At 42.7% G+C, this 25,752-nt stretch overlaps 1 protein-coding gene and 1 long non-coding RNA gene across 19 annotated transcripts in view; one reads left to right on the top strand and one right to left on the bottom strand.

Moving 5' to 3' along the window:
* Nucleotides 1–2,112: 2,112 nt before the first annotated feature.
* Nucleotides 2,113–25,752, bottom strand: part of SP140L (SP140 nuclear body protein like) — an 81,583-nt gene continuing 57,943 nt past the window's right edge. For 12 of the 17 annotated variants that reach the window (XM_003309504.6, XM_063791754.1, XM_016950673.4 and 9 more), the window contains 12 exons: nucleotides 22,285–22,350; nucleotides 20,557–20,637; nucleotides 17,220–17,294; nucleotides 15,832–15,936; nucleotides 13,623–13,765; nucleotides 12,389–12,436; nucleotides 9,048–9,089; nucleotides 5,602–5,717; nucleotides 4,784–4,892; nucleotides 4,404–4,481; nucleotides 4,040–4,183; nucleotides 2,113–3,049 (listed from right to left, as the gene is read on the bottom strand). In XM_003309504.6, the coding sequence (XP_003309552.1) occupies nucleotides 2,951–3,049; nucleotides 4,040–4,183; nucleotides 4,404–4,481; nucleotides 4,784–4,892; nucleotides 5,602–5,717; nucleotides 9,048–9,089; nucleotides 12,389–12,436; nucleotides 13,623–13,765; nucleotides 15,832–15,936; nucleotides 17,220–17,294; nucleotides 20,557–20,637; nucleotides 22,285–22,350 (1,106 nt within the window). In that variant the 3' untranslated portion in view covers nucleotides 2,113–2,950. Of the gene's footprint in view, nucleotides 3,050–4,039; nucleotides 4,184–4,403; nucleotides 4,482–4,783; nucleotides 4,893–5,430; nucleotides 5,511–5,601; nucleotides 5,718–9,047; nucleotides 9,090–12,388; nucleotides 12,437–13,622; nucleotides 13,766–15,831; nucleotides 15,937–17,219; nucleotides 17,295–20,556; nucleotides 20,638–22,284; nucleotides 22,351–25,752 lie in introns of all 17 variants that reach the window. The other 5 variants (XM_016950672.4, XM_016950670.4, XM_016950674.4 and 2 more) reach the window with 2 other exon arrangements.
* On the top strand, nucleotides 4,443–20,498 carry LOC107973950 (uncharacterized). 2 transcript variants are annotated; one of them, XR_010150250.1, is made up of 7 exons: nucleotides 4,443–4,910; nucleotides 7,931–8,101; nucleotides 10,274–10,391; nucleotides 11,545–11,794; nucleotides 15,879–16,000; nucleotides 19,805–19,892; nucleotides 20,272–20,498. It is a non-coding gene; the product is annotated as an uncharacterized LOC107973950 (long non-coding RNA). The 2 variants fall into 2 exon arrangements; XR_010150251.1 differs by having other exon boundaries at nucleotides 4,822–4,910; nucleotides 7,931–8,106.

Raw genomic sequence — 25,752 nt, 5'->3', positions numbered from 1 at the left:
CCCTCCCGTGAAAACTTGAGGGAATCAGTGATGCGCACACTTACAAGGTTCTTCCTTATGAGAAACTGCCCTCATTTCCATCAGTGAGTTCTGGATTCCACTGAGAACTGGCTGAGGTTTGGAAGCTGGGCAAGGGGTCTAAGACTTTACCTTTAGATAGCTGACCTCAGCCTTCTGCTCATCTATTTTCAATCTCTTTTGATTATATGTCTAAAGCAATATGTGTCTTGCCTAGAGGAACAGCATGTCCTAACAGCCATCTTCATGGACACCTACAGGTCAGGCCTCCCAGTTGTCACTCTAACGTTGATGCCCCTTACGGAAATTACTTTATCTTGTCCTCACAGTTAAATGCTGCCACTTGGCCTCTGTTATTCTGGAACTCTATCATTTTACTCACTACTGGGGGATCCAGTTCTATAAAACATCCCTAGCATTATTCCAGCCTGCAGGGGACAGCCACCATTGAGCTTCTTAAGGATGTGCTGCCCCCTCAACAGTGCATTCCTTCTCACCTTAGTTAGTGTCTGAGACACATTAGTAGTGTCCCCTTTGGAGGAACTCAGTCACCTAATGGATGGATTCTCCAGTTGTAGAGTGCAGAGTCATTCTAGCACACCAACTTCTCTATCCTTGGGACCCCTTTTCCCAGACTCTGCCACAGTAGTTCTGGTATCTCTGCTTCCACTTGATTTAATGTGTACCATGGCTTATACTTAGTCTCTAGGAGCCACCCAGGAGTATATCAGAATCATCACCTTTGGCCCAAGCCAGGCTAGTTAAACTCTGTGGTAGAGAAGCTTGCCCCTTTGCCAATAATCGTCACTTATCTGGTTTCACATTTCACCCTTCCTGGACCAGGATCCACTCCCAGACACAATCTCCTTGCTCCTGCTGATGCACGCTGGCCAGTCCTACAGCTCCTTCGGAGGATAAATGCTCTCTTCATTTGCTGCCCTCCCCATGATTGTTCACTTTCATTGTCCTGAGTGGTCTCTATACAGTCTTCATTCTAGAAAAATCGGGAGTTGGGTGGGGGTGGTAGCTCTCTCTTCCAACAAGGGGCAGAAAGACTTTTCTGCAAACCCAGTAGGTTCAGGGGGCATCTGGAGTTCAAAGTTCTCATGTACATCTACCTAGATAGCCCCAAGCTGAGTTTGAAGGTCTTGACTTTGTCATAAGAGACCATCCTGAGCTTAGAATTCAGTGTTCTCTGAAGTTCTGCGATTCATAAAATCAGGTCTGTACCAGACCTTCCTTGCTGTCTGCCTTCCAGCTCCAGGTATGAGGGTCTCTTCTCTTTAGGTTGGTAATGAATAGATCTAAGCCTGTCATTTACTCTTTTCAAGACATTAATGGCACTTAGTAATACCCACCAAAACCCATATTTCTTATAGTTACTTTTCCTCACTTCTTAAATGCCAGACAATTGTACAGACAATTGTACAGACTTCTTAAATGCCAGACAATTTAGTACAGCTATGTACTAAAATAGCTTGACCTGCAGCTCATCCAATTTACTATAGGTGAAAATTTGGGCAACTGCTCAGTGATAGCACTTCTGGGACTATCCATATTCCACCCAGCATCACTGGGCTAGACAGTGATCCAACTCCAGAATCCTGTCCTCAGAGCTCGCTTCCTGGGGCCATTACTTTAGGTTGCATTCCCCAGAAGCACATTCTGGGATGAAGTCCGTTAAGCAAGAGATTGATGGTGAGGGTTCGCTCAGAAGGGAGTGGGGGAAGCTCATCATGTGGGCAAAAGCTAAGCCAGGATGTGGCCACAGCTGGAGACTAGCTCCAGCCTGATACCTGGGAGCACAGAGTAGCCGCACACCAGACCCTTGGTCCTGCTTTGAGGCAAAGGGGCCGGCCTCAGGCCACGGGGCATCACTTCCAGGTGAAGCTGATTCCATTTAACCAAGGGTAATATTCTGGGGACTGCTGGCATCAGCAGCCACCACTCAGCAGCTGGGGATGAAAAGACCTGGTCAGAAGAGGAGATGGTGCCAGGATGCCAACCGCTTTGCAGGGGAGGGAAAAATGGCTTCCCTCTACCCTGCTAGGTTCTTTGGCTGAGCTACGAATGAATTAAATTGACGTAAGTAGATTGACAGGAGGAAAAAAATTTTAATAATATATGTTTGCACAGGAGTTCCACGAAATATGAGACTCCGAGAAGGGTCAGATGATTGACACTCATACACCATCGTGAGCTATCGAAAAGAACGGCGGTTTGGGAGTTCTGCAGGGAGTTGGCCACAGAAGTGGGAGAGTGAAGGGAAGAAGTGTGTCGTGAATAAAGCTTGGCTGGTTTTCAGATAAAAGGTCTTGCGAGTGGCCAGGCGTGGTGGCTCACTCCTGTCATGTCCCAGCACTTTGGGAGGCCAAGGCGGGCGGCTCATGAGGTCAGGACTTCGAGACCAACCTGGCCAACATAGTGAAACCCCGTCTCCACTAAAAATGCAAAAAATTAGCTGGACATGGTGGCAGGCACTGTAATCCCAGCTACTCGGGAGGCTGAGACAGGAGAATCACTTGAATCCGGGAGGCAGAGGTTGCAGTGAGCTGAGATTGCGCCATTGCATTCCAATCCCGGGCGACTGTGTGAGACTCCATCTCAAAAAAAAAAAACGGAGGAAAAAGGTCTTGTGAGTAATAAATGTTGTCTGGAGCAGACCTCAGGAGAAGAGGTGAGAGTCTGTCTGTGCTGGTATTACCTCCAATCTCCTTCCCTGTGATCTCAGTTCCTCTTCCCTGGTTGATGAGATTCTTGGGGATGGGATTCATGATGATCAAATTTCTTTTGAGGATTTGTTTTTGGGCAGATGAGGGAGGCTCAGAGAAAAGCCGCTCCCTGCATGTGCTATTTCCCAAGTGCTCTCAGTTTGAAGTCAGTGGCAACCAGTAGCTTATTTCCTGAAGGCCTTCAGCATCCACTAAACCAGTCAACTGTTCCCATTTGTTTCCTGAATAGCAAACACTTCCTTAAAATCCTTCTCAAATTCAGCCTCCAGTCTAAGTCCCATTTGGCCAAAATCCTTATACTGGAAAAAAGTAATAAAGACAAAAACGATGTTCCTTATCATTAGTGCCATTAGATACCTTTCAACTGAGAATGATCAGGACTCTTGTCTTTAAAAAATAAAAACTGTAAGTTGACAATTTATAATGGTATGTACTTTGGAGTACAAAGCAGTGTTGTGATTTATGACTGCTATGTGGAATAATTAAATCAAACTAATTAACATATTCATCATCTCAAAGAGCCATCATTTTTTGTGGTGAGAACATTTGATATTTACTCTCTTAACAATGTTGAAGTGTGAAATACACTATTATTAAGTAGGACTCTTATCTTAAACACCGTAAGTAACATTAACCAGGTTAAACTTGAAAACTCATGCAGCTAAGAGTAACTTCTGTTTCTCACCAGCATGATCCTTTCTTATTAACAGGGCAGAAAAGTGAAATCATTTCCACAGTTGGGATTATTACTTCTTTGCCTTTGGTTGCTTATTTCAGTGGGTTAGAAAAGCAATCTAGGTTCTTTCAACAATTCAGATAGTGGAAGGGTATAAGGTAAGATCACTGATCTGTTCCTTTCTCTGTCACTTCTACTCCTTGCTGGCAATCCTTGTTGGGATATGGTCTATTCACATGCAAAGAATCTGGAGTTTGGGATTTCTGGGATTGGGAGCAGATAAGAGGCACAATACCACTTTAAGATGAAATTCTCTTCTCTTTATATGCTGCAGCAGGCAGGACTCAATTGCTCTCTCTGAGCTCCTGTCTCCTCCGGGGCAGGTGGGGGAGGAGTTCTCAGAGACCTGGGGTTCTGGTTGCAGGGACACCTTTTGATTCAATGTTTCTTTGCTAAGAAGAGCTTAAGTTCTGCACTGAAACCAATCAATCACTTCCAGAACGCTTGCTCGTGCAAGCTTATTACAGGATGAGGGAAACTAAATTTTTCTAGGCACCAGAAAATGAGGGGAAGGATGGAAAGAAATGAAATGGAAGCAGGAAGAGCCACCTACCTTGTAAGAGGCCCTGTGGTTCTGGAAGATGAGGCGCATGTCTTGTACAAACCCCTCCACTTGGGGGTAACCGTGCTCATTCAGCCTTTTCTTGATTTTATCCAACCACATGGGCTCCTTCAGGCCTTGACACGCCTCTCTAATCTGGTGACAAATATACCAATGGAAAAGCTACCAGCATAGTTCAATGTCTACCTTCTGTGGATTCCCATAAAATCCAGCAGAAATACAACAAGGTGAAGGTAACTAATGACAGCATGTGCTCTTGCCCCATGGGATTAAGATCACAAATCTCACGAGGGCCCATTTCAGGGTCAGGTAATGTCATGGCAGCCTGTAATCATGGGTTGCTGTTGTTACTTACATAATAATAGTATGGAATCTTGGCAAAAAAGGAGCTCTCAGAACAGCAATAGACTTTCAAGAGGAGGAACTCACATTTCTGCAAAAGAAAGAGGCCATAAATGAAAAGCAGCTTGGAGAGAATGAGCCCACATGCATGAGACACAGCACACGACTCATACCCTTCTTCCTCAAGTTTCTCTAACATGTGTGGCTCTTGGAAACAGACATGTAATGGCTGAGTTATTTTTTGTGCAAATAAGTTGTGGTGTTCTATCAGTGCCATTGAAGTGTGGCGCGGAAGAACAGGCTCCTGTCGGTACATTCCCCTGCCCCTGCGCTTGTTCATAGTTCTCACATGTGAGGGGAAAGGAGAAGGCTTTGGGTTTGCATCTGATTTACCAACTGTTCCTCAGGACACATCTGCCTCTCCAGGACCTCAGATTCCTGACAACACTGTTGGCTTCCCGGAGACTCCTTCATCCTGCAGAAGATGCAATTCCACGGGGTCCTGAGAGATTGGACATGGGTCAGTAGAGGGCAGGGACCTTGGAAATGGCCACCATTCCTGTGGCTGCCACTGTCTTCCTTCAGGAATGGCTGATGGGCTCAGTCATGGGAGGGAGGGGAACACCTCCCAGAGTATCCAAGAACTGCATATGAGGTCTCCAGCCACTGGCCTTTCCCTCGCATCAGTGGTAGCAGCAGGAGGGAAGCCTCAGGAAGGTGGTGTCACCGTGAGTGGGGACTATCCTTTCCCTGTCTGAGCTGCTGGGAGCACAAGGAGTCCTGCCTGCCAGGCCTGAGTGTCAGAAACTGGGCTTTCAACTCCAGGGACGTCAGGCCTCCATCCGCCTGAGACCATGCTTCCTGTCTTGTATGAATAAGTACAAAATATAAACTGGTGTTTTTTTTCCTCAACCCCCTGGGACAGGAGACCCTACTGCAAAACTTCAAGGAAAGGACAATACCAGTATGTAGGCAAAGGTCCCCAGCACTGGCCTCAGCATATCAGAGGAGGTGTCCCTGAGAGCACAGAGAGCATTTACCTCCTGCTGCCAGCGTCTCCCACTGCTCTCTGGATCACACTGCTGGGTCCCAGTACCCGATGAACCTGCTCCTTCCCCATCTAGACACAAGCAGACATTCTGCTCGAGAGTGCGCATGGCAGGTGGAAGGTCCCTTAAAGGATGAAAGAGAGGTGCCTGCATGTCACTTACCTCTCAGCTTCCACAGGTGGGATGTGACAGTCCTCATGGAAGACTCTTGAACAAGTGTCGCAACAGAACAGCTCCCCTCCATCCCGGCACACCTCACACTCATCCAAGTTTCTCATCTAGAAGGTAAAACAGTGTCCACGTCACTGGGAATCGCAAGATTCAGGAAGGCCACCCCTCTGGGCATCTAGAACACACTGCTTATGTGTGAGCCTGTATAGACAGGCATATGCTTCTCCCTGGGATATGAAGGAAAAGCATGGCATGGAGATTTCAGAACAAATTCTGGTCTGCAGTGAAGTTCAGGAGGAAGGGGTATATGTCAGAATAAGAACGTTTTCCTTATAAAACCAGAGATTATGACACAGAAAGCCTAGCAACAAAGCAAGAGGATGATCTTATAGGAATCTGAATAATTGTATTATGCTGCAGATAAAACCAGGTTTTGAAGTAAAGTGTTAAATCCATTTGTCTATACTACAAATCAACTCATGAAAGGGAGACCCAGAGAATTACATATGATGGAATAACCTTCTAAGATATCATCACATCCCATATTCTTGGCCATAAGTTCCCCCATGAGTTGAAGACAGGGCCTAGTTAGGGGTTCCTAGGCTGTAGGTTTTGTGCCTAGAGGGCTGTGCACCTACCTTTGAGGGGGAAGGACCATGAGTACAGATGACCAGGTGGGCCACAGGGAGCACAGAGCTCTTTGGCTCTGGGATCCTGGCAGAAGATCTCCCATGACTTAGCTAATTTGGATTGTAAGGTGCAAAGGTGTCATCTCTAATGACCAAGGACCATGGTAACAGCACCATACAGTGTTGAAGATGGAGACCCTCTCCTCATTTCCTGGGCCCATAAAAGAGCTGGTGCTTTGTTCTATAAAAGGAATGATAAATCAACGAATTCTCCATTTCTCACAAGTCTCAATATGTGAGACCTTTAGCAAGATTTAATTTCATTTGGGGAAGTTAAAATATGATAGTATTTGCATCCATGTGTTGTGGAACAAATCCCAGTCATTAAAAACCAACAGAATTTATAGAGCAAATATAGAGACCAATACATTATATGCTGTATTGTAGACAAATGCATGTGTATTCATGACAAAGAACCGGTCTGTGACAGAGCCCTTTGCCGTTCAAGGGAAAAGTGCTGTAAGGACTAAAATTAGAGTTCAATATTACGTGCAGCCTGGACATCTGGTAACACTGGGAAGGCCTAGAATGGTCTATCTACAAGTCCTCCGCCGGCTCTGCTCCTGCAGATAAGGTTTCCTACCAACACTTCTGATCAAGAGGACCGCTTGCACCTTCTGCTTATTTTTGAATAGCTGATTTCATTTCCCTGCCAGCCATGGAATTATTCAAACAAGCCAATCACACTCTCCCTCTGGAAGCAGGGGACAGCCCACCCTCCACAGCCACTGGCTGTTTCCTCTGTTCCTGAGCGCAGCCCCCATGTGGCCCTATGTGGAGTGCCTACAGGGCTCTTTCTGCTGCTACTTCTACTTTTATATTTTGCCCAGCTCTCTAAATTCATTTCAGCTCTAGCTTAGGTGAAATCCTTCTCCCGTGATCTGGATTTTCAGGTTCCCCAGTGAGGATACATGTTCAGAGGTGGATTTTTTCCCTCTCACACTTTGAGAACTCACAGTTTTTTGGCTGTCTCACAGAGTTTGCAGTGGCAAGCCACTTCTTTCAAAGGGTCTGTGAATTCCTTGTTTTGCTGGAATGTTCCTGCGGTGGTTCTTGTAGCAAATGTTCACAATTGAGTCTCAACACGCTGTTCTGTCTGAGTTGGAGGTGGAAGTTAGTCCTGCCTCTTATCTGCCATTTTTTTTCTCCAAACTTATATCTTTTCAAGAAGAGATTTGATTTCTCTGGTTCTTTAGTTGTTGGCCTGGCTGTACATTAGACTCATCTCAGGAGAGTATATAAAATGCTAATGTCCTGAACCCAACACCAGAGATTCTGAATCACTGGGTCAGGGTTGAGGCACAGGCACTGGTATTCTTCTTTAGGTGACAGAATAGGCAATTCTATGTATCAGCATCATCTGGGGACCTTGAAAAAATCCTAATGTTCAAGTCATACATAGTCCAGATTGATTAATTTAGAATTTCCCTAGAAGTGGGATCCAGGCAACAATATTTTTTAAAGCTCTTCAGGTGACTCCAAGATGCAAGATAATTTGAGACTCAGCCTGAGCAAAGTCTGGTTATGGAAGCATGGGGATATTATAAATCAATGTTCTTATTGGCCTTGGAAAAATTATTAATAGGGGTGACCATACCTTTGCTGGATCTGTTTTCCTCTTTTTCCCACAGACATCTGGCTGTGGGCTGTGAGACATAAACCTCCATGTCAAGCTCATACAAAATCAGCCACGCAAACACTGACCTCCAGGGCTGTTTTAACCATTCGTGAGTCCCTGAGTTGGCCGGGCATCAAAATCAGTGTGGATAAGAACTAAATCTTGTTGGAGGATTGCTTTGGAGGTAAGGTGTGTATAAAACTATTTGAGCATCCCTCCTCTGTTAACTATTATGTGTCAGTGCTATTGCATGATATTCTATGTGAGTCCTGCCCCCTGGAGTTGTGCAAGAAGGTGACCTTGCCTAAAATTGGCATCTCACTGCAATGAAAAGGAGCAAACCAGAATTTCATTTAGAGAAAGAACTCATCCATGATTTCAGCAGAACCCAAAGCAGGCAGTCATATAGCAAGCAGAGAATGGATGGGGCCCAGGGGATCAGAAAGTTTGCATAGTACTGAGCACCAGATAAGCAGATGAGTTAAAATGCCTCAGGATTTGCTAGGTCGTGATGGTTTCAGTCCTAACCAGCTCAGCACCCTAATGGCTTCCCTGAGACTGGTGATAGGGGCTCTGTAAAGGACCTCTTGTCCTGTATGTACTCCTTTACAGGACTAATGACAGGCTCCACACCTTAAACATAATAGCTTGGCCTGGTCTGTTCCTTCTGGCTGATGCTTAAGACCATCTTCGCTCTACCTGCACCTTGGAGTGCATTTTTGGGATTTTCCCTTTCATCCATACCCCTTACTTGAGAATGCTGTTATCCTCTCACATTTACTCCTTCCCCTTAATCACCAGGCCAGCCCTATCCATTACCACTTCAAGCTCTGTTTCAAGAGACCTCAGTGGTCTAGAGCTCAGCCTCCCATACTCACTACCCAAGGGAATGAGGAAGTAAGGATATTGGAGGGTTTCCACTGAAACAGATGGAAAGAGTGCTTTCACACTGCAAGACATCCAAGGTCCAGGCACATCTACCTGGCTTGGGTGATGCAACTGAATTCACACAGCCACATACTCCAACTGAGACTGAACATGCTTCAGGCAACAGCAGTCATGACACAGAACATATGCCTGGAGAAAGAAGTGGAATATTCTGGGGGTTGTAGTTCAGAATTTATACTTACACAAGGGTCAACTGAGCTATTGTTTTGAGACTTCAGTATTCTCTGTTGAAAAAACAGAAAGATTGATTTATAATATTGAATGCATTGTTTCCATCTATCACTTACTTAAATTTAAATAGTCATCTTTGAAGGGATTCAGGAACCAGTTGTAAAAAAATAATTGGGAGGAGATGAAGGCCAGTAGGCTGGGGTGGCTCCAGTGCTTTAATTTCCTATGTAAGCAAACTGAAACCTGATGTAAACAGTAAAATGAAACTAGAGAATTTACCAACTGGAATCCGTCATCTACCTCTAATTAGCGTCTTTCCATGATAATCCATTAAATATAATTTCTCTGTCTTACTCCTGTGTTGGCCTCACCGTCTGGGCTGCTACAGCATAGCTCTCTGAACCTCTTCTTGTTCTGAGTGCTGCCCAATTCATGAATTGCTCTTTGCTCCAATAAATGCTATTAAATTTATTTTGTCTAAAGTTTTATTTTTTTAAACAGTCTTCCCTTTACCTCATATCTGATTTTTTTGACCTATATATCTACTGAGGGAAGAAAAAGTGCCCAAGTACTACTGTTCAGCCCAATGCAAGTCCCATTCCCTGCAGGGAGTCTGGACCTAGTTTGCCCAGGCCAAGTCAGAGAAGCTCTACTTGTCCTCTTACTCCAAGGGGCCCTCAGGCATATTTCCTAAACTTGGCCTTCGTGTCATCCCACCCAGAGGAGTTGCAATAATAATCAGGCTGAGAATTTATCCCCCACAGCCTCCAGGGACCACAGGTCCCAGAGTCCTGGAGGCCATGCAAGTGTCCCAGAGAAGAGCACTGCTTTCTGCAGCTCCCCTAGGGACATAGCCCTGGTGATAAAATGCCTCCAAGGTCCTCTGTGCTGCAGCTCTTCTTCCTGAGAGTCTCCTGCTCTCCCTTCTATCCAAATCACAAGATGTCAGGTTGACTGTCTTTTAAGAGGTAACCCACTAGATTTATTTAGATTGCTTTTGGATATCCATTGCAGGAGTTGGCACCTTTCCCTTCTGGGATACAGGCAGCCTCAGCTTTTGTCTGTAGCCCAGGGCACAGGGCTATAAACAAGTGTGATCTAAAGCACAAGCACCTGAGAGGTGACCTTGTCACTGACTGTGTCTCTGACTAGCCTAGATCTCCTACTCCACCCATTTGTAATTCATCCATGTTTACAATAAAATTGAAACAATTTTTTTTTCTTTTTTTTGAGACAGGGTTTCACTCTGTCACCCAGGCTGGAATGCCATGATAAAATCACAGCTCACTATAGCCTCGACCTCCCAGGCTTGAGTGATCCTCCCACCTCAGCCTCCTGAGTAGGTGGGACTACAGGTAAGCACCACAATGCCTGGGTATTTTTCTATTTTTTTTTTGGTAGAGATGATATCTCACGATGTGTCCAGGTTGGTCTCAAATTCCTGAGCTCAAGTCATCCTCCCATCTCAGCCTCTCAAAATGCTGGCATTATAGGCTCTAGTCACCATGCCTGGCTTGAAATGATTTTTGAGGTCAATCTTCTGTAATGGGCATTGGAATTTAGTAAGTGCTTGATAAGTATATGTTCAATGGGTGAATAAATGAATATTGTTTCAAGAGTTCAAGACCAGCCTGCCCAACATGGCAAAACCCTGTCTCTACTAAAAATATAAATAATTAGCCAGGTGTGGTGGCAGGCACCTGTAATCCCAGCCACTTGGGAGGCTGAGGCAGGAGAATTGCTTGAACCTGGGAGGCTGAGATTGCTCCACCGCACTCCAGTCTGAATGACAAGAGTGAAACTCCGTCTCAAAAAAAAAAAAATTACTGGAGTCTCTTAAGCAAGCATTAGCACACAACGATTATTCTGAGTGAGTGTATCAGATTGTTTTACAACACCGCAGCTACCACCAAAAGGTTTATGTGGCCCTTGTCATGAGCCTGAGCAGAGACATTATCATGTGGCACTGATAGTGACACTGAAGTTTCCAGAAGCCAAGTGGCTCTGCAAGCAAGAGAAGCTCTGAGAAGCACAGAGGACCCATGGAGTTCATAATGGATCCTGGATCTGCCACTCGGGGGACCTCTGTTCTCCCCATGAGGAGACATAACATATAGAGGCAACTGCAGCTTGTTGCTGCTAAGTGTTGCACCCCTGAATAGAGGGAGAGTCAGTTGGTTGGAAATTGCCAGCTCATTTGGGTCATCCAGGCTGAGTTACTCTTGGCACCTGGGGAAAGGTAGAGTTGCTGGTCTTTAGTGTACTCACTGAATAGGTGACATCATAGTTTCCCTTCGGGAAACCCAGTGGATGAAATGTCTCAGTGGCTGAGAATTCAAATCAGCCAGTATATCAGATAATGTAAAGGCCTGGATCTCAGGTTCCCAGTGGAATATGAAGCTTAGTGGCTAGCTATGTGTGAGCTGTTTTAGAAGTCTGTGAATGTCTTGAATGCATATTTCTACCTGAAGTGCATAAGGATGACATTTTTCTCTTTCCCCTCCTCAGGTTCTCATTCACACTCAGTCTTGGAAAAACCATCACCTTGTCCTGAATCTACACTGCACTTAACCTATTTGTTTGTTGCGTTCTTAAGTGAAGGAAAAATCACTTTCACAGATAAAAAGCAGGTCTGCACAGTCCCTCCGGTAGAGCCAAAGAGGTGGCATCAACATAAAAGATTTTCCTGGTCAGCTCCTCCTGTAAAATACGTTTGCCTCTGGAGATCTTCCTCCCCAATGGCACCATCTTGACAAAGGTAAATAATTTCCCATTGAGAAAGAATTCTGTGTATCTGTGTGTATATTTTTTTGGAAGGTGAAAGAGGATGTGAAAGATCAGAAAAGAAATATTATTTTTATTACCTATTTCATGAAATGATATATGGTTTCATACATGTCTCAAGTGACTGTGAGGAGACGTTTGCTCTATCAATTTCACAAAAGTTAGAAAATAATAACATCAATGAAAAAAATCTGATTTTGAGTTGGAGATGATACTCTCACCTTATTATGAAATATTTTTATGTATTCCATGACCGTGTTGGATTTTCCAACTTTGACACTCTTACAACATCTGCATCTATTGCTGAAACACATTCAGGAGGTTTGTTTTGAGGGCTCCTCAGCATCTCCATCTGATACGGTTTAATCCAAAGAGGACCTAGCTTTATATACACAAAGTATTCAAAGTAGTAACTCTGAAAGCGTATATTAAAAAAATTTATATGTGGGAAGTGGAGAAGGTGAAAGCTTAATTATAGTTACCCAATTGGAGACTCCATAAAATAAGATGTTGTACATGTTAAATCAGTTGTGTGACAAGAATCTGTAGAAAATTATGTAATAATCACCTTTCTGTTCCTGTAATATATTCTTGGAGGATTAGGTAGAGATCCTTCCTGAAAGATAAAAAGACCAAGGTACATAGTCAGCCTGCGTTTCTGTTTTGTGAGTCTGGCATTTCCAACCTCTTCCCAAATACTCCTACCTGAGTGTTCCACTGCCAGCTCAAACCCAGTGTGTCTGAATGAGAAACCATCTCCCTGTCTTCACCTGTGCTTCTAGACTCCAATCAATAGAAGCCAGAAAATCATTTTCAGGACCATTTTCCCTTCTCTTGTGCTTCTTTCCTAAGTCCTAAGAGGTTTTCATTCATAATCTCATACCATCTATCACTTCTTTTCCAGTTGCACCAGTGCCACTCCAGCTGGAGTCCCTACACCAGAGTTATCCAAGCAGCACACACTTATTGCATGCTACTGGGTGTCAGTCACTCTGATCAATCTTGGGTACATGAAGATGGGAAAACCTAAAGGGGTCTACAGACAAAAAGCACTCACAGAAGGATAAATATAAATAGTGAAAAAAGGGCATTAGTAGGGGCTCAGGAACCCTGGGAAGGGAGGACCCATGGCTATAGGTCAGTGAATATTTAAGGAAGAGGGTAACATTTGAGCTAAGCATTCTAGACTGAGTATAGGTTTGCTAGCAGGGGAGACAGTGAAGGCATTTCAAAGCCCCATTGCTGTCTAAAATACTGTTTTAAATGTCATTTCCAATCTCAGAAGATTTCACTGATTGTTGCTATCTCAATTACAGATTTGAATTACTTAGCCTGGCATTAAAGTGCTCCACAGACAACCCCAGTTGCTGAATTGTGCCTTATTGTACACAACCCATCTACCTAAATCCACAGAGCTGTTAATATTTTTACTATGGTTCTTGTTTTCATGCCATTCTGGTTTTCAGGTCATTCTTTCTCTGAAGTGTCTTCTTGCCCTGCTTGACTATCGACTCTCTTCTTTTTCTCAGTGCACAAAATTGTCCACATGCACCCTAGTCAGAATGACCCTTTCCTCCTCCAAGCTGCTGAGTCTGCCCTGACGGAGCCCCTGGTACAACATCAGTGTGTTGCACTGTAGTGTGGTTATGGATATGGGGTCCCTCTCTCCTGAGTGAGAGGATAAACTCACTGGTATCAAGGCTTTAGCTATAACCTAACAAATATTTGGTGAATAAACAGTCTCCTCATTATTAGGGAACAAGAAGAATGGGCACAGGTCTGGCCTCTTGTCATTGGAATACCTCCATCAGCCGTCGTAGGGGCCACTCGCCACAGCGCACACTCAGCCTCCAGTTCTTTGATCTTGCGTAGCCTCCTTTGATTTCAAATTCCATGGGGGTGAACCATTTTCCATCCTCAGTCTGTATACATTTCGCCAAGGTTCCTGTAAGACCAGGGTAACTTGATCCTGAGCCCTCTTTGTTCCCAGTGCTGACTGTGGCCACTCACCACATTGGATCTAGAGCCACCCAATTTGTGATGAAGATCAATAGCAGGAGGGTCTGGCCTTCCCTCTCAGACTTCAGAGGCCCCAAATCCAGCCTGAAAGTCCCCTCTAAGGATATTTCCTGGTGGGGGTGCACATTTCTTTGACCTTCATCCATGAGGAGAGTGGTGGTTATCATCAAGAGCAACCTTTTAAGCATTTCAAAAGCACTTACAGAAGGAAAAGCAAGTGATTCTGAAAGATGAGAGGACTCCAACTTGCTGTTGAATTCTGGGGGTAGAGACCAGGCCTGAGTCTGCAGATGGCTCTGGAGGCAATGTGGAGGCAGAATCCTTACTTAGGGGTACAGTCTGAGATAGGTGCCCTGTGGCTCAGGAGGCCACACTGGCAACATGTGCACCTTCTATTACAACATTTTTCATTCAGTTTTAGGGCATTATTGAACAGAGATTTTTCTCATCTGTGCAATCATGGGCAGCTGATATTAAAAAATAATTGTGAAATGTTACCTAATAGAAAAATTAAGTTATATATAAAAGATAGTCAACCCCATCAGCCATTAGGGAAATGAAAGCAAAACCACAATGAGATACCACATCACACCCACTAGGATGATCATAATAAAAAAGACAAACAATAACAAGTGTTGGTGAGTGTGTAGAGAAATGGGAGCCTTCATACATTTCTGGTGGGAATATAGAATAGTGCAGCTACTGTGGAAAACACTTTGGTGTTTCCTCAATAAGTTAAGAATAGAATTACCATTTGACTCAGCAATTCCTTTCTTGAATATATACTCCAAAGAGCTGAAATATGTTCACACCAAATTTGTTACATAAATGTTCAAAATAGCATTATTTATAACAGCCAAAGAGTGAAAATAACCCAAGTTGATGAATGGATAAACAAAATGTGGTATATCTATACAATGAAATATATGATTTATCAAGAAAAGAAATGAAGTACCAGTACATTTAATATGAATGAACTTTGAAAACATCATGCTCATTAAAAGCAGCCAGTCATGAAAGGGGATGTATGATAGGATTCCATTTGCAGAAAATGCCTAGAATAAGCAAATTTATAGAGCAGAAAATATATTAGCAGCTGCTTAGGGCTGGGCATTGGGGTGAGGTGGGAATGGGCATTGACTACTAATTGACATGGGGTTTTCTTTAGTGAAGGACAAATTGTTCTAACATTAGGTGGTAATAATGGCTGTACAATCCTGTGAAAATACAAAAAAAATCATTGATTGGTATACTCTAAGTGGTGAGTTACATGGTACGTGAACTGTATTTCAGTTAAGCTGTTAAAAAAAGTCACAATGAAAACGTTTATATTAATTGGTGCTCAAAGAGCCAAGTTAAGAGAGGTCTGAGATGAAGTCCATTCTGATAGACATTTTTGACAGTTTTATAATTTTCAATCGTAAAATATTTTACATTAATATGTAAATTAATTCTCACAGCTACATCATGAGGTAGGTTTTTAATTATTGTTCCCTCTCTTGGATGAGAGATTTCACATTCAGAAAGGTCCCCTTCTCTACTCAGAATGGAACAGTCATTCCTGGCACAGCCAAGGCTGGAACTCAGGCTTCTTAATGTTAAAACCTGTGATCATCACCCTAAGCCAAGTACCCTGCCTTGGTGACAGCACTCCAGAAGGGAGAGAGAATATGAAGCTTGAGGTTGAGGGCCTCTTCCCTTTTCTGTTTGATTCAAAGTAAAATACCTGACATTTTCCATCTGTGAATTGACGTTCCTGCCTTCTCTTTTGTTCTTTGGGTACCCCCTGGACACTCCATGTGCGAGTCAGCGTCTAATGGGTGTGATTTCTTAAAGTCTTAAAATGTCATCTTAGGGATCCCTTCCTCCTTCCCTCAAGCCAAACTGGGCCCAAAACTCCTTGAATGATGTGTAATTCACACAAATAATTTCACCACTTCTTGTGATGCCTTCAGATAGGAGCTGCAAATTAAAGAAGACTATGAAACCCACCTTGTTCCAATTTCTCCTTATGTAAAATTCCCTTCACCCCACCACAGGTCACTGGAAGTAAAGGAGCCTGAAAATCCACAGTTTCATCTTTGTGCTTTCTTGAAGCTGAAAGAGAGGATTTCTTCATTCTGTCTCACTTTGCAAAGGCACATCCCCCCTTCCCACTGAGGTAAATCCTATAAAGGCACAAAGAGTACTTAGGAATTCTATTCCATAAATCTCTAGAGTTTCAAAGTCTTTCTTCCAAGTGGCATTTTTGATCTGTAACTACAGAATGTGTGTCCCAATTTCACCTTTCAAATTTCACAGAAAATTGAATGCTTTATCAGAGAAATTAGACTTCAGTAAAACTGTTTTAACTTCCAATGTAGTAAGCTCCACTGATTCTTATATGACAATGAAACATACAGTTGTTGTCATTGGTTTGATGGGCGCTCTCCAGCTATTCTGTTTTGCTGCAGTTAGGTAGCCAGAGATGAAGCCAGAGACCATAATCAGTCTCCCATTTGGGCACTGACTGGTCAAGGAGGGAGAGGCTAATGATGAGATAACCTAATGGAGACAGCGCCTGCCTTCTACTTTTATTCTCTGCTTTGCTCCATTTTCCCCTCCTATCAGCTTTCTCCACAGCTGAGAAAGGAGCTCAGGGAGCTCTAGAATAATCTGAAAATTGTACCAAGCAGGGGGTGGGGAACTGAGAACCGGATACTACAGAAGTAGGTGTGAAAGTTTTTCAAAGAAAAACTCCAGGAGGATGAGCAGCTAATCCTGCCCTTCCAAACAGAGGTGTAGAGGCCATGATGGGCAGGGGAAGCGGTCCTTGGTCCTGAGACTGGTTTTGAAAACGGCACACTATTTAGACTGGGATGGACTAATAAGAAGGGTGGTTGGCCTAATTCACCCTCTAGCTTCTCAGATGAGGAAACCAAGGCAAAGAAGGCCAAGTGGTCAGCACAAGATCACACAGTCAAAGATTTTTTAAAAAGCCAAAAAGCCTTAGGACACAGATCTCTAACCACAACTCTGGTTCAACCTTAGTGTGCAACATGTGGCTTTCTGTGTAGCCAGAGGAAGGTCAGCTAAATCACTTATGGGTTATACCCTTTATATAGCAATGGACTATCTTCAGCCTTGAAATTTATCATTTCAGTGGAAGTAGCACTTTAGTGACCCCTGGGGCCCCGGGGTCTGGTTGTAGATCCATCACCAACTTACTTCCTTCTTTCCTTGATACATTTTGGAAAATGACTTAATAAGATACGTTTTTCAATAGTTAGTATAGCTTCATAAAACAATTAAAGAAATAGGTTTATTACTGAAAATACAGCATAAAGCACAGGAAATTAGATGTTTAGTTATTGAAAGTGCATTCCTCTTTCCTTTTTTACCTCTTGATCGGACTCTTTTCTGTGGAGCTCTGTCACTCTGAGTAAAGCGGGTTCCAGGTTTGCCTCTCTTTCTCCCTGAGAAAGTAGAATAATATAATCACAGTCACAAATGAGCAGCTGTGTTACATATATTGCTGCTTTTCAAAAATTCCATTTAAATGTAACTTTCCAAAAGCCTGTTTAATATATAAATAAAAAGATTTAAACCCTAGCCTTTAAGGTACGAAGAATTAGATAGCTAATATTAGGTTCACTTTATATTTCATTTTCCTATTCTTACATTAGAAAAAAAACTAATTGAAATCAGTATTTCACATATAACTCAAGCAACAGTATAAATACTTCATTCCATATTTTGAAGGTTCATTTCATATTTTGAAGTTTCATTTCATATTTCATTTCAAATATATATTTGAAATATATATATGGCATATAATATATGTTAAACACTTACACATCCACTAATTTATTTAATCTTTGCAAGATCAAAATGATGATTACTGTCATTACAGAGACTAAAATATTCAGAGAAAATTGAGACAAAACTACAAAATTAAGTGAAGGTGTTTGGGTTTCTCTTAGCAGAGACACAAATAAATGGCAGTTCTGTGAGTTAAGGGAAACCCTATTAGGTGCTCCATAGGTGAGATGTATGCTGCACATATCACACTGGGGGAAGATATTTGTACCCTTGTGCTGAAAGTAATAGTAAATGTGACCAGGGCTTCGTTCACATGGCTTTGGAAAAAATAAATATTAGGATCTAAGAAACTAATCAGAAGAAGGTTAACCATGAGGAATGGGTAGAATTGAGACTTCCACAGCCTTCATTCCAAATAGTAATTAAGGATTGACATGGCAGACACTGCAGCCGACGATGTTCTCCCAACTGCATGTTAATTGGCTGTGAGTGGGCATCTCAATGTTTACTATTGTTCAAATGTGTTTTATTTTCCAAAGCAGGAAAGCAAAATGTTCCTTCCTTCTTGTGCTGGATGTCCACCATCCAATGACCACCATCTAGGGATGCTGGTCAGGGTCATGTAGGCCCCATGGAAAAATATTTTCCAACCTACTTATTCCTAAGTGCTCTAAACTCTAAGCATATTATGAGCATATTAGGCCAGCAAAGTAGAAAGGACCAATCGGACCCAAAGTAGACCTATGGCTTGGTAATATAATTCCACTTTCTGGTCTTTAGACTACACAGTTACTGACCAGGTTTTTACCCATTTAAGACCCAAATGGCCCAAGGAACCAATATTGATAATTACAGACATCTTATCCCAAGATCAAACAAGTTTCAAATTTGCAAGTTGTCATCCTGTTAATATTTAACCAAGATAACAGGCACTCAAATAAGAGCTTTAGAAGAGTTTAATAAACTTGTATAGGGAGGTAGGAGGCTTGTATAGTAACAGCCAATGGCTAAGAAAAACTACTAAAGAGGTGGAACTGTGGTTCTCCATGAGGCATATTAATCTTTTTGCTCCATCTTGCTGCCTGCCTCTGGAAGATGAGGTTTCCAGGCAATAGAACATCAGCCACACAGGTGTGGCTCTCTGAGAAGCTCTCCTCCCCTCCTCTCCCACGCAAGATGCCAAGTGGACTCTGGAAGTCCAGGACATCTCCAGGTCTCTCCTCTTCACTGCTTCACCCCTCCCTCCTCTCCTGAGGGTCCGCACTCACCGTACAGTGAGAATAGATCCAGATGTCATATCCTTGCTGCTCTTTTCCCTCCTATATTCCAGCCAGGCTTGGCACTAGAGCTCTGGCCACAACCTTGAACAGTCCAGCTAATACAGAGTTATTTCTTCCTTTCTCTCTAGCTGTTTCTGTCTGGTTACATCTTTTCTGGGACTAGTGGGTATGTCGGATTTAGCTTTCATTAAATCTGTTTAGGCCTCATATTTTTACGGAGAAAAAAGAAACACCATGAAGTCTACTCTAGTCTATGGAGGTTTTGGTACAGAACAATCTGGAGCTTAAATCCAGCAAATTCATAATACAGCACTACTGTGTTTTACTCTCAGAATCGAGTGGCTGAGCAAGGCAGGATTCAAATATTATTGTGCCTCAGGCTGTAATACCCATTTAACAATACTGAAACCCTATCACAAACCTTAATAAATACTATGGTGGTCAGAATATAATTTAAAGTTGTTTTAAAATAATTGTTATTGTTGGTATTAACCTCTAGAAAGAAGTGTGACAGAGTTTTCAATTTCCTCCTGTTTTCTCAAAATTTCACTTCAAGTCCCAACGGTTAGGAACAATCCAATAAGTACCAAGTAGAATGACCAATTGTCCTGGTCTGTCCAGGACTAAGGGGGTGCCCAGGACATGAGAGTTTCACTGGCAAAATTGAGAAAGTCCCAAGCAAGTAGGTTGAGTTGATTACCCAAGTTCCAAGCACCCGCATCCTAGGACAATGCACCAGTCCACCTATGGGACCATAGAAAGAGTTGGTGGAACTGATTATGCCAGGTTCAGCCCTTCACTCACATCCAGGTTGTAGAAGTAAAGCTCTATTTCTTTCAAAATAAGTCAAGCTGTGATGCCTGACCCCTCCCCTTCCCTTGCAGTGGACTTGATGAAAGCATCTCATGGAAGAAAGAGCTAGTGATTGTGCATCAACCACTTGCAATGTCATTTCACGGCTGCACCTGTCAGGCAAGACACTTCCACACTCTGATCTCACCCATCTCTCTCACCTCCCCAATCCTGGATGGGACCAAGCCAACAGCTATGGAGTGGGGGTAGGGCCAAGACAGAATAAGAGAAGACACTGGCCATGTCACCCCCAACTATATGTGTTCCAGACTAAGGCTTGCCCAGGCTGAAGGAGGGAAGGTGCTTTAAACTGGGGAGGACATTGGAGTTTTAATACTTGGTCAGAAAGACTCTCAATTACTGAAATGAGACTCTTATTGTTGTGAAAAGGGAACAGGAAAGCGATAGGGCTTGCTCAGGACAAGAAATAACTTATCTAGGAGGAGGACTTCAAAGGGCAGTGGGAAAATAAACCTGTATTCTGCTTACAATTTACCAGGTCCAGCCATTTTAATTAGCCAATGATTTAAGGCAAAGGAATTCCCAGGAAAATCAGATAAAACACAGAGGAAAACAACTTTAGAACCTGGACAGATAAGATCTATGATATGAATACAATCAACTTACAACTCTGGCTTCTAATGGGTTTGCTGTTTTTTAGATTTCACTGCTCTGAAATTGACTAAGTTTGACTAGTAAACAATAAAGCTTCTAGGCTCCTCAAAACCTCACCATGTGCATTGACCTGCAGGGCAAATGAAAAGTGGTACCAACTTTATCTTACCCCTAATCTTGGAAAGGTCTTTCAGATTCATGTTCGCCTTCTTTTCACTCGAGACCAGCTGGCCATCGGCTTTGCTGTTATCTGGGGATAGGCAAGGGAAAATGTATTAATAGAACTGGGCAGAACAACAGCTCACAGGCTGGACCAAACGCAAGTGAGGGAGTCCTGGGTTTCATTCTGGATCCCCTCGAGCAGGTGTCCAGAGCATTTTCTGCTTTGGGGAGTGTTGACTTCTAAATTACACACAGAATTTAACTGTACATTGAAGTCTCTTAGAATGTGTTAGGATAATACACACAGACTTAAATGAAAATGTTATAATGACTCAGTCCAAATAATTTTTTAATTTGAAAACACCCATTCTTGTTTTTTGTTTGTTTGTTTTGTTTTTTAAAGACAGAGTGTTTCTCTGCCTCCCAGACTGGAGTGCAGTGGCACAATTTTGACTTGCTGCAACCTCTGCCTTTTGGGTTCAAGTGATTCTCCTGCCTCAGCCTCCCGAGTAGCTGGGATTATAGGCGCCCGCCACCACATCCAGCGAAATTTTGTATTTTAAGTAGAGACAGGGTTTCACCATGTTGACCAGGCTGTTCTCGAATTCCAACCTCAAGTGATCCATCCGCCTCAGCCTCCCAAAGTGTTGGGATTACAGGCATGAGCCACCATGCCCTGCCAAAAACACCCATTCTTAAAATAAATGCAACCACTTGTTTTTCTTTCCAAACAAAAATGTACATCCACAAGCCGGGCAGACACTTAAACTGGCAAGAACAGAAGAGCAGAAGATAGATGATTGGTGAAAAGAAACAATTTTCAATAGACTCTAAAATCTTACTATACAGATCCACTGATTCAAAACTGAGCATCATTTGGAAAATAAGGCAGCCTTCATTGACTAGGAGAAAGGAAATCCTTAGACCATGACTAAAATAAATAACATATATAATTATGGAAAATTCAGAAAATAAAATGGTCTAAAACATCATCATCTAGAGATAGCCACAGATGAGGATGGCTATCTCCAGATGGTGATTTGTTAACAAATATTCTCCTAGGCTTTTCTTTTTGCATATGTTGCCTTTTAAAGACCACTTTTTCATTATAAAAGTTGAAGATTTTTAAAATTTTAATACAACACATATACTTAAATACCACAAATAAAAATATAAACATCACCTCTATTATACTGACTAAATGTAACCACTGCATATATCTTTATAAATGAACTGCCATTGATTTTTCTATAGCTTTATATCTCTTCATACACACAGATAAATAATTGCATATATCTATGTAAGGATTGATAGATACATAAAAAAATACTTTCACAAGTATAAATATTTCACATAAAATATGGTTATATATATGTATATATATATTTTACAGTTGCACACACATACACATACACCTTGCTTTCTTCATTTAACCCTCTTAAGAACATTTTTCCAAATTAATAAAAATTTCTTGAGCTACTGAAGAAAGTCATACTGAGGATGATAAGACCTCCCTATTAACTGTGGGCCTCTGGACTATTACATGCATTAGAAACCATTTTGTTGAAGCCATTGCATTCTCAGGCCTCTTTGTCACAGCCTGTTGGTCTACATTCTAACGGATACAGGAAGTACAGAACTCTCCTGGCCCTCCTGAACTGCAGGCCTTCCAGAATACAATGGACAGTGCCTTAATAAACTCAAAAGCTGTAACTACTTCACTTTGCCTGCTTACCATTTTGTTGGCTGTTTTTCTGCCTTCTCGTTCCCATTCTGCTCCAGCCATGCCCCTTCTTTTTTCCTTCAAACCAAAGAGAATAAAGTTAATTATACAGAGGAATAAATATAATTATTTGAGCTTTATATGCTAGTAGTATACAAGATTTTTTCATACTTTGGTCCACAGGAATGGGGCAAAATTCTTTATGATCAGTGTAGTAGTGTGGAAGTTGAGTACAGAGTTCTATTTTAATTCTGCATGAGCCTTGGGCCATGGGCTTGGGAGAGACTATAAGAGATGACCTTCCTTTGAAACAACATTTTTAATGGAAAATTAACTCTTGCTGGCACCTTAGAGTGAATGATAACTGCTGTTGCATGTTGCTTTTTCAAGTGTTTGTTGTGTAAATTCAAATGTGCAATGAGAGGGCATCCTCCTTGAGGTTGATGGTGTTATGGATAATATTCTGTATTGGAAATTGGGAGATATTCTGAACTCTGATATGGAGAGTTTTCATGCAATTACATAATCATTATAGAATTTCTATATAATTTCATTAAGTAATAGCAGTGCCTCCACACTGTCAGCCCTCCTTCAGGCTGCAGAGCAGCTGACTCCAGGGATGCTATGGTGACCCCAGAAACTCATCAGTGTCCTGAATCTGGCCATCTGGACCATTTGCAGTCTGAAGTGCCCTTTATCAGAAAAGTGACTCCACAATGCACTGATTTTCTGACATCCCTCATCTCCTCCTGTCCGCACACTATGGGAGGGCAGTAGGCTCATTGAAGGGAGCAGTCCCCAGAAAGGGATCATCTCCTTCCCGGATAGTGACCAGGACAAAAGTGGTGGCGATTGCAAGTGTTCTGTAGACCTATCTTGAAAATTCAGGATTCTGTTGTGACCCTGGTCATTCCTAGGGATGATGCCTCATTCTTTCCCCTATCAGCCTGGTAGGCACAGCCTTCTGAGTGCCCAGGGGATTCAGATTTCACTCCAGACACAGCTAATGAAAATGCTTTTGCTCTACTTGTATCTAATTTTGTGGATGGAAGATCTAAGTGAGAAAAGAGACAATTAGGAGAAAAAGATGAAGGTACAGCCACCAGAATGGTACAGACAGATTTTGCAGCAGTGAAGCAAGAGCAAAAATCCAGAGATCTAAGGCAGGAACACCTCCAACCCTAGGAGGTATGGAGGAAGCAGGAGCATTGGTGATATCTGTCTCTCAGAACTACCCTGGATCCTTTGTCCAGAAGGAAAACACCCTGCTCCAGTGCTCCCACCTCTGAGAATGCTGAGTCAGCCTCTCCGCACCAGGCATGAGACGGCAGGGGCTGGGCCCAGCTTCTGAGATCCCACATAGAACCCTCTAGACATTGTCCCTACCCCTGGTTCTCAGTCATTTGTTGAGGTGGGTGGGGGGGTGACTGTTACCTGGTTGGTGTCATGGACAAAGAGGATAGATTGGACAGATTGTCCTCAAGCAGTCCCCTCACATGCCCACCTCTCCCCAGCCACACACACAAACAAATCAAGGACTGGACACAACGAACAGAACTGGGAACCCCAAGGCTTACAGCCAGCCAGGAGCCATGTAGGAGGCACTGTTCACCTTCCCCCTGACAAATGTACATCCCACTCAGGGAAGCTCAACAATTGTAAACACTTCCCTTCTTCGAGCACCTTGTGTGCTCTGGGGATTGTGCTTATTGTATGAAAGCCAGGCATTAACTTGCTTCCCTCACGTAAAATGACTTGTACCTTAGAGGTGGTCAGCTGGTCATAAGGGACCTAAAGACCTAAAGCATTCACGGTTTATGAAATGTGTGTGTGTGTGTGTGTAGAGAGACAGGGTCCCACTATCTTGCCCAGGCTTGTTTTGGTTGTTTTGCTTGTTTTTGGACTCCTGGCCTCAAGTGATCCTTCTGCCTTGGTCTCCCAAAGTGCTGAGATAACATGAGTGAGCCACTGCACCTACATTTGCAATTTGTTCCTACAACATTTAACAAATCAAATGCATCTGGACCCATGGGTCAAATTAATCAGAGTGGCTGATGGGGTAGTGTCTTCATGAGGAAATTTGCCAGAAGCAAAAATGTGGGAAGAATTTGTTGAGAAGCTATTCTCCATGGCATTTCTGTACTCACGGTATCAGGGTATTACTTCAAGGATGTCAGAATAGCAAGCAGCCTTGGAAGCTAGAGATCATGTAGCTTCCAGATTATAGGGCAAATTTATTCCCTGACCAGTATAAAGTGGAGAACATCTCCCTCCTTAGAAATTTTCCAGAGGAGATGTCCCCAGGAGAGATTTGCTTAATATCCCCAGAGGTGAGTTGCTTACGTTCCAGCTAAAAAGATAATATCTCCCTCGGAGGTAAGGTTTGGGCAGGTTTGCTAGCAGTCGCCTAGCTAGCAAACCCCATGGGTTTCCTCAGTGAAGCATTCCTCCACTGCAGCACACACTTGTGAGTGCACAATCCACCTGGGCTTGCTCTGCACCATCCTTTTCATGGGTCTTGAGGGGAAAGAACTGATGCGTCTACTCTATATCCCAGCAATTTTGCTCCTAGGTATTTAGATAAGAGATATGAAAAAACAGAAAGACTTCTACAAGAATGTGCTGAGGAGAGTTTTCCTAATAGCAAAAAACTGAAAATACTTGAGGTGACGTTCATCAGGAGAATTATAAACAAAATTCAGTATATTCAGACAATGGACACTAGCAATGAAAACGAACAAATTACTGATACATCCAATGATATGAATGAATCTCAAAAACATGCTGAGTGAAATAAATCTCACAATAAAGAGAACACGCTGTAAAACCTTATTTATATAAAGTTTTTTAAAAACCCAAATTAAGTTATCATGGAAAAACAAAGAGTAGTGATTGCCCTGATAGGTAGTGGGTGGAGATATACCAGAAAGGACGTAAGGAACCTTTCCAGGGTGATGATCATGTTCTGTATCTTGATAAAGATTTCGATGGTGCAGAAAAGTGTGGTTGTAAGAACCCATCCAATGGTACTCTTAATACTTGTGCATTTCATTGTAAATTTTATCTTAAAAAAAGAATGCATGCAGAAGTATTTGAGGGGGAAGGGTACTGATGTCTGCAACCCTGAAATGTTTCAAACTTGACCATGAGTTATTGAGTGAATAAAAAAATGTATATATGGATAGTGACATGGTTTGTCTGTGTCCCTACTCAAATCTCATCCTGAATTGTAGCTCCCTTATTTTCATGTGGGAGGGACCCAGTGGGAGATAAAATTGAATCGGGGGGCAGTTTCCCCTGTACTGTTCTCATGGTAGTGAACAAGTCTCACGAGATCTGATGGTTTTATAAAGGAAACCCCTTTCACTTGTTTTTCACTCTGTCTTTGCCTGCTGCCATGTAAGACGTGCCTTTCACCTTCTGCCATGATTGTGAAGCCTCCCCAGTCACATGGTACTGTGAGTTAATTAAACCTGTATT

The sequence above is a fragment of the Pan troglodytes genome, chromosome 13 (genome assembly GCF_028858775.2).
Source record: "Pan troglodytes isolate AG18354 chromosome 13, NHGRI_mPanTro3-v2.0_pri, whole genome shotgun sequence".
NCBI classification, from domain to species: domain Eukaryota; kingdom Metazoa; phylum Chordata; class Mammalia; order Primates; family Hominidae; genus Pan; species Pan troglodytes.
Note: the sequence above shows the minus strand (reverse complement) of the source record. Positions and strands in the feature narration are given on the sequence as shown.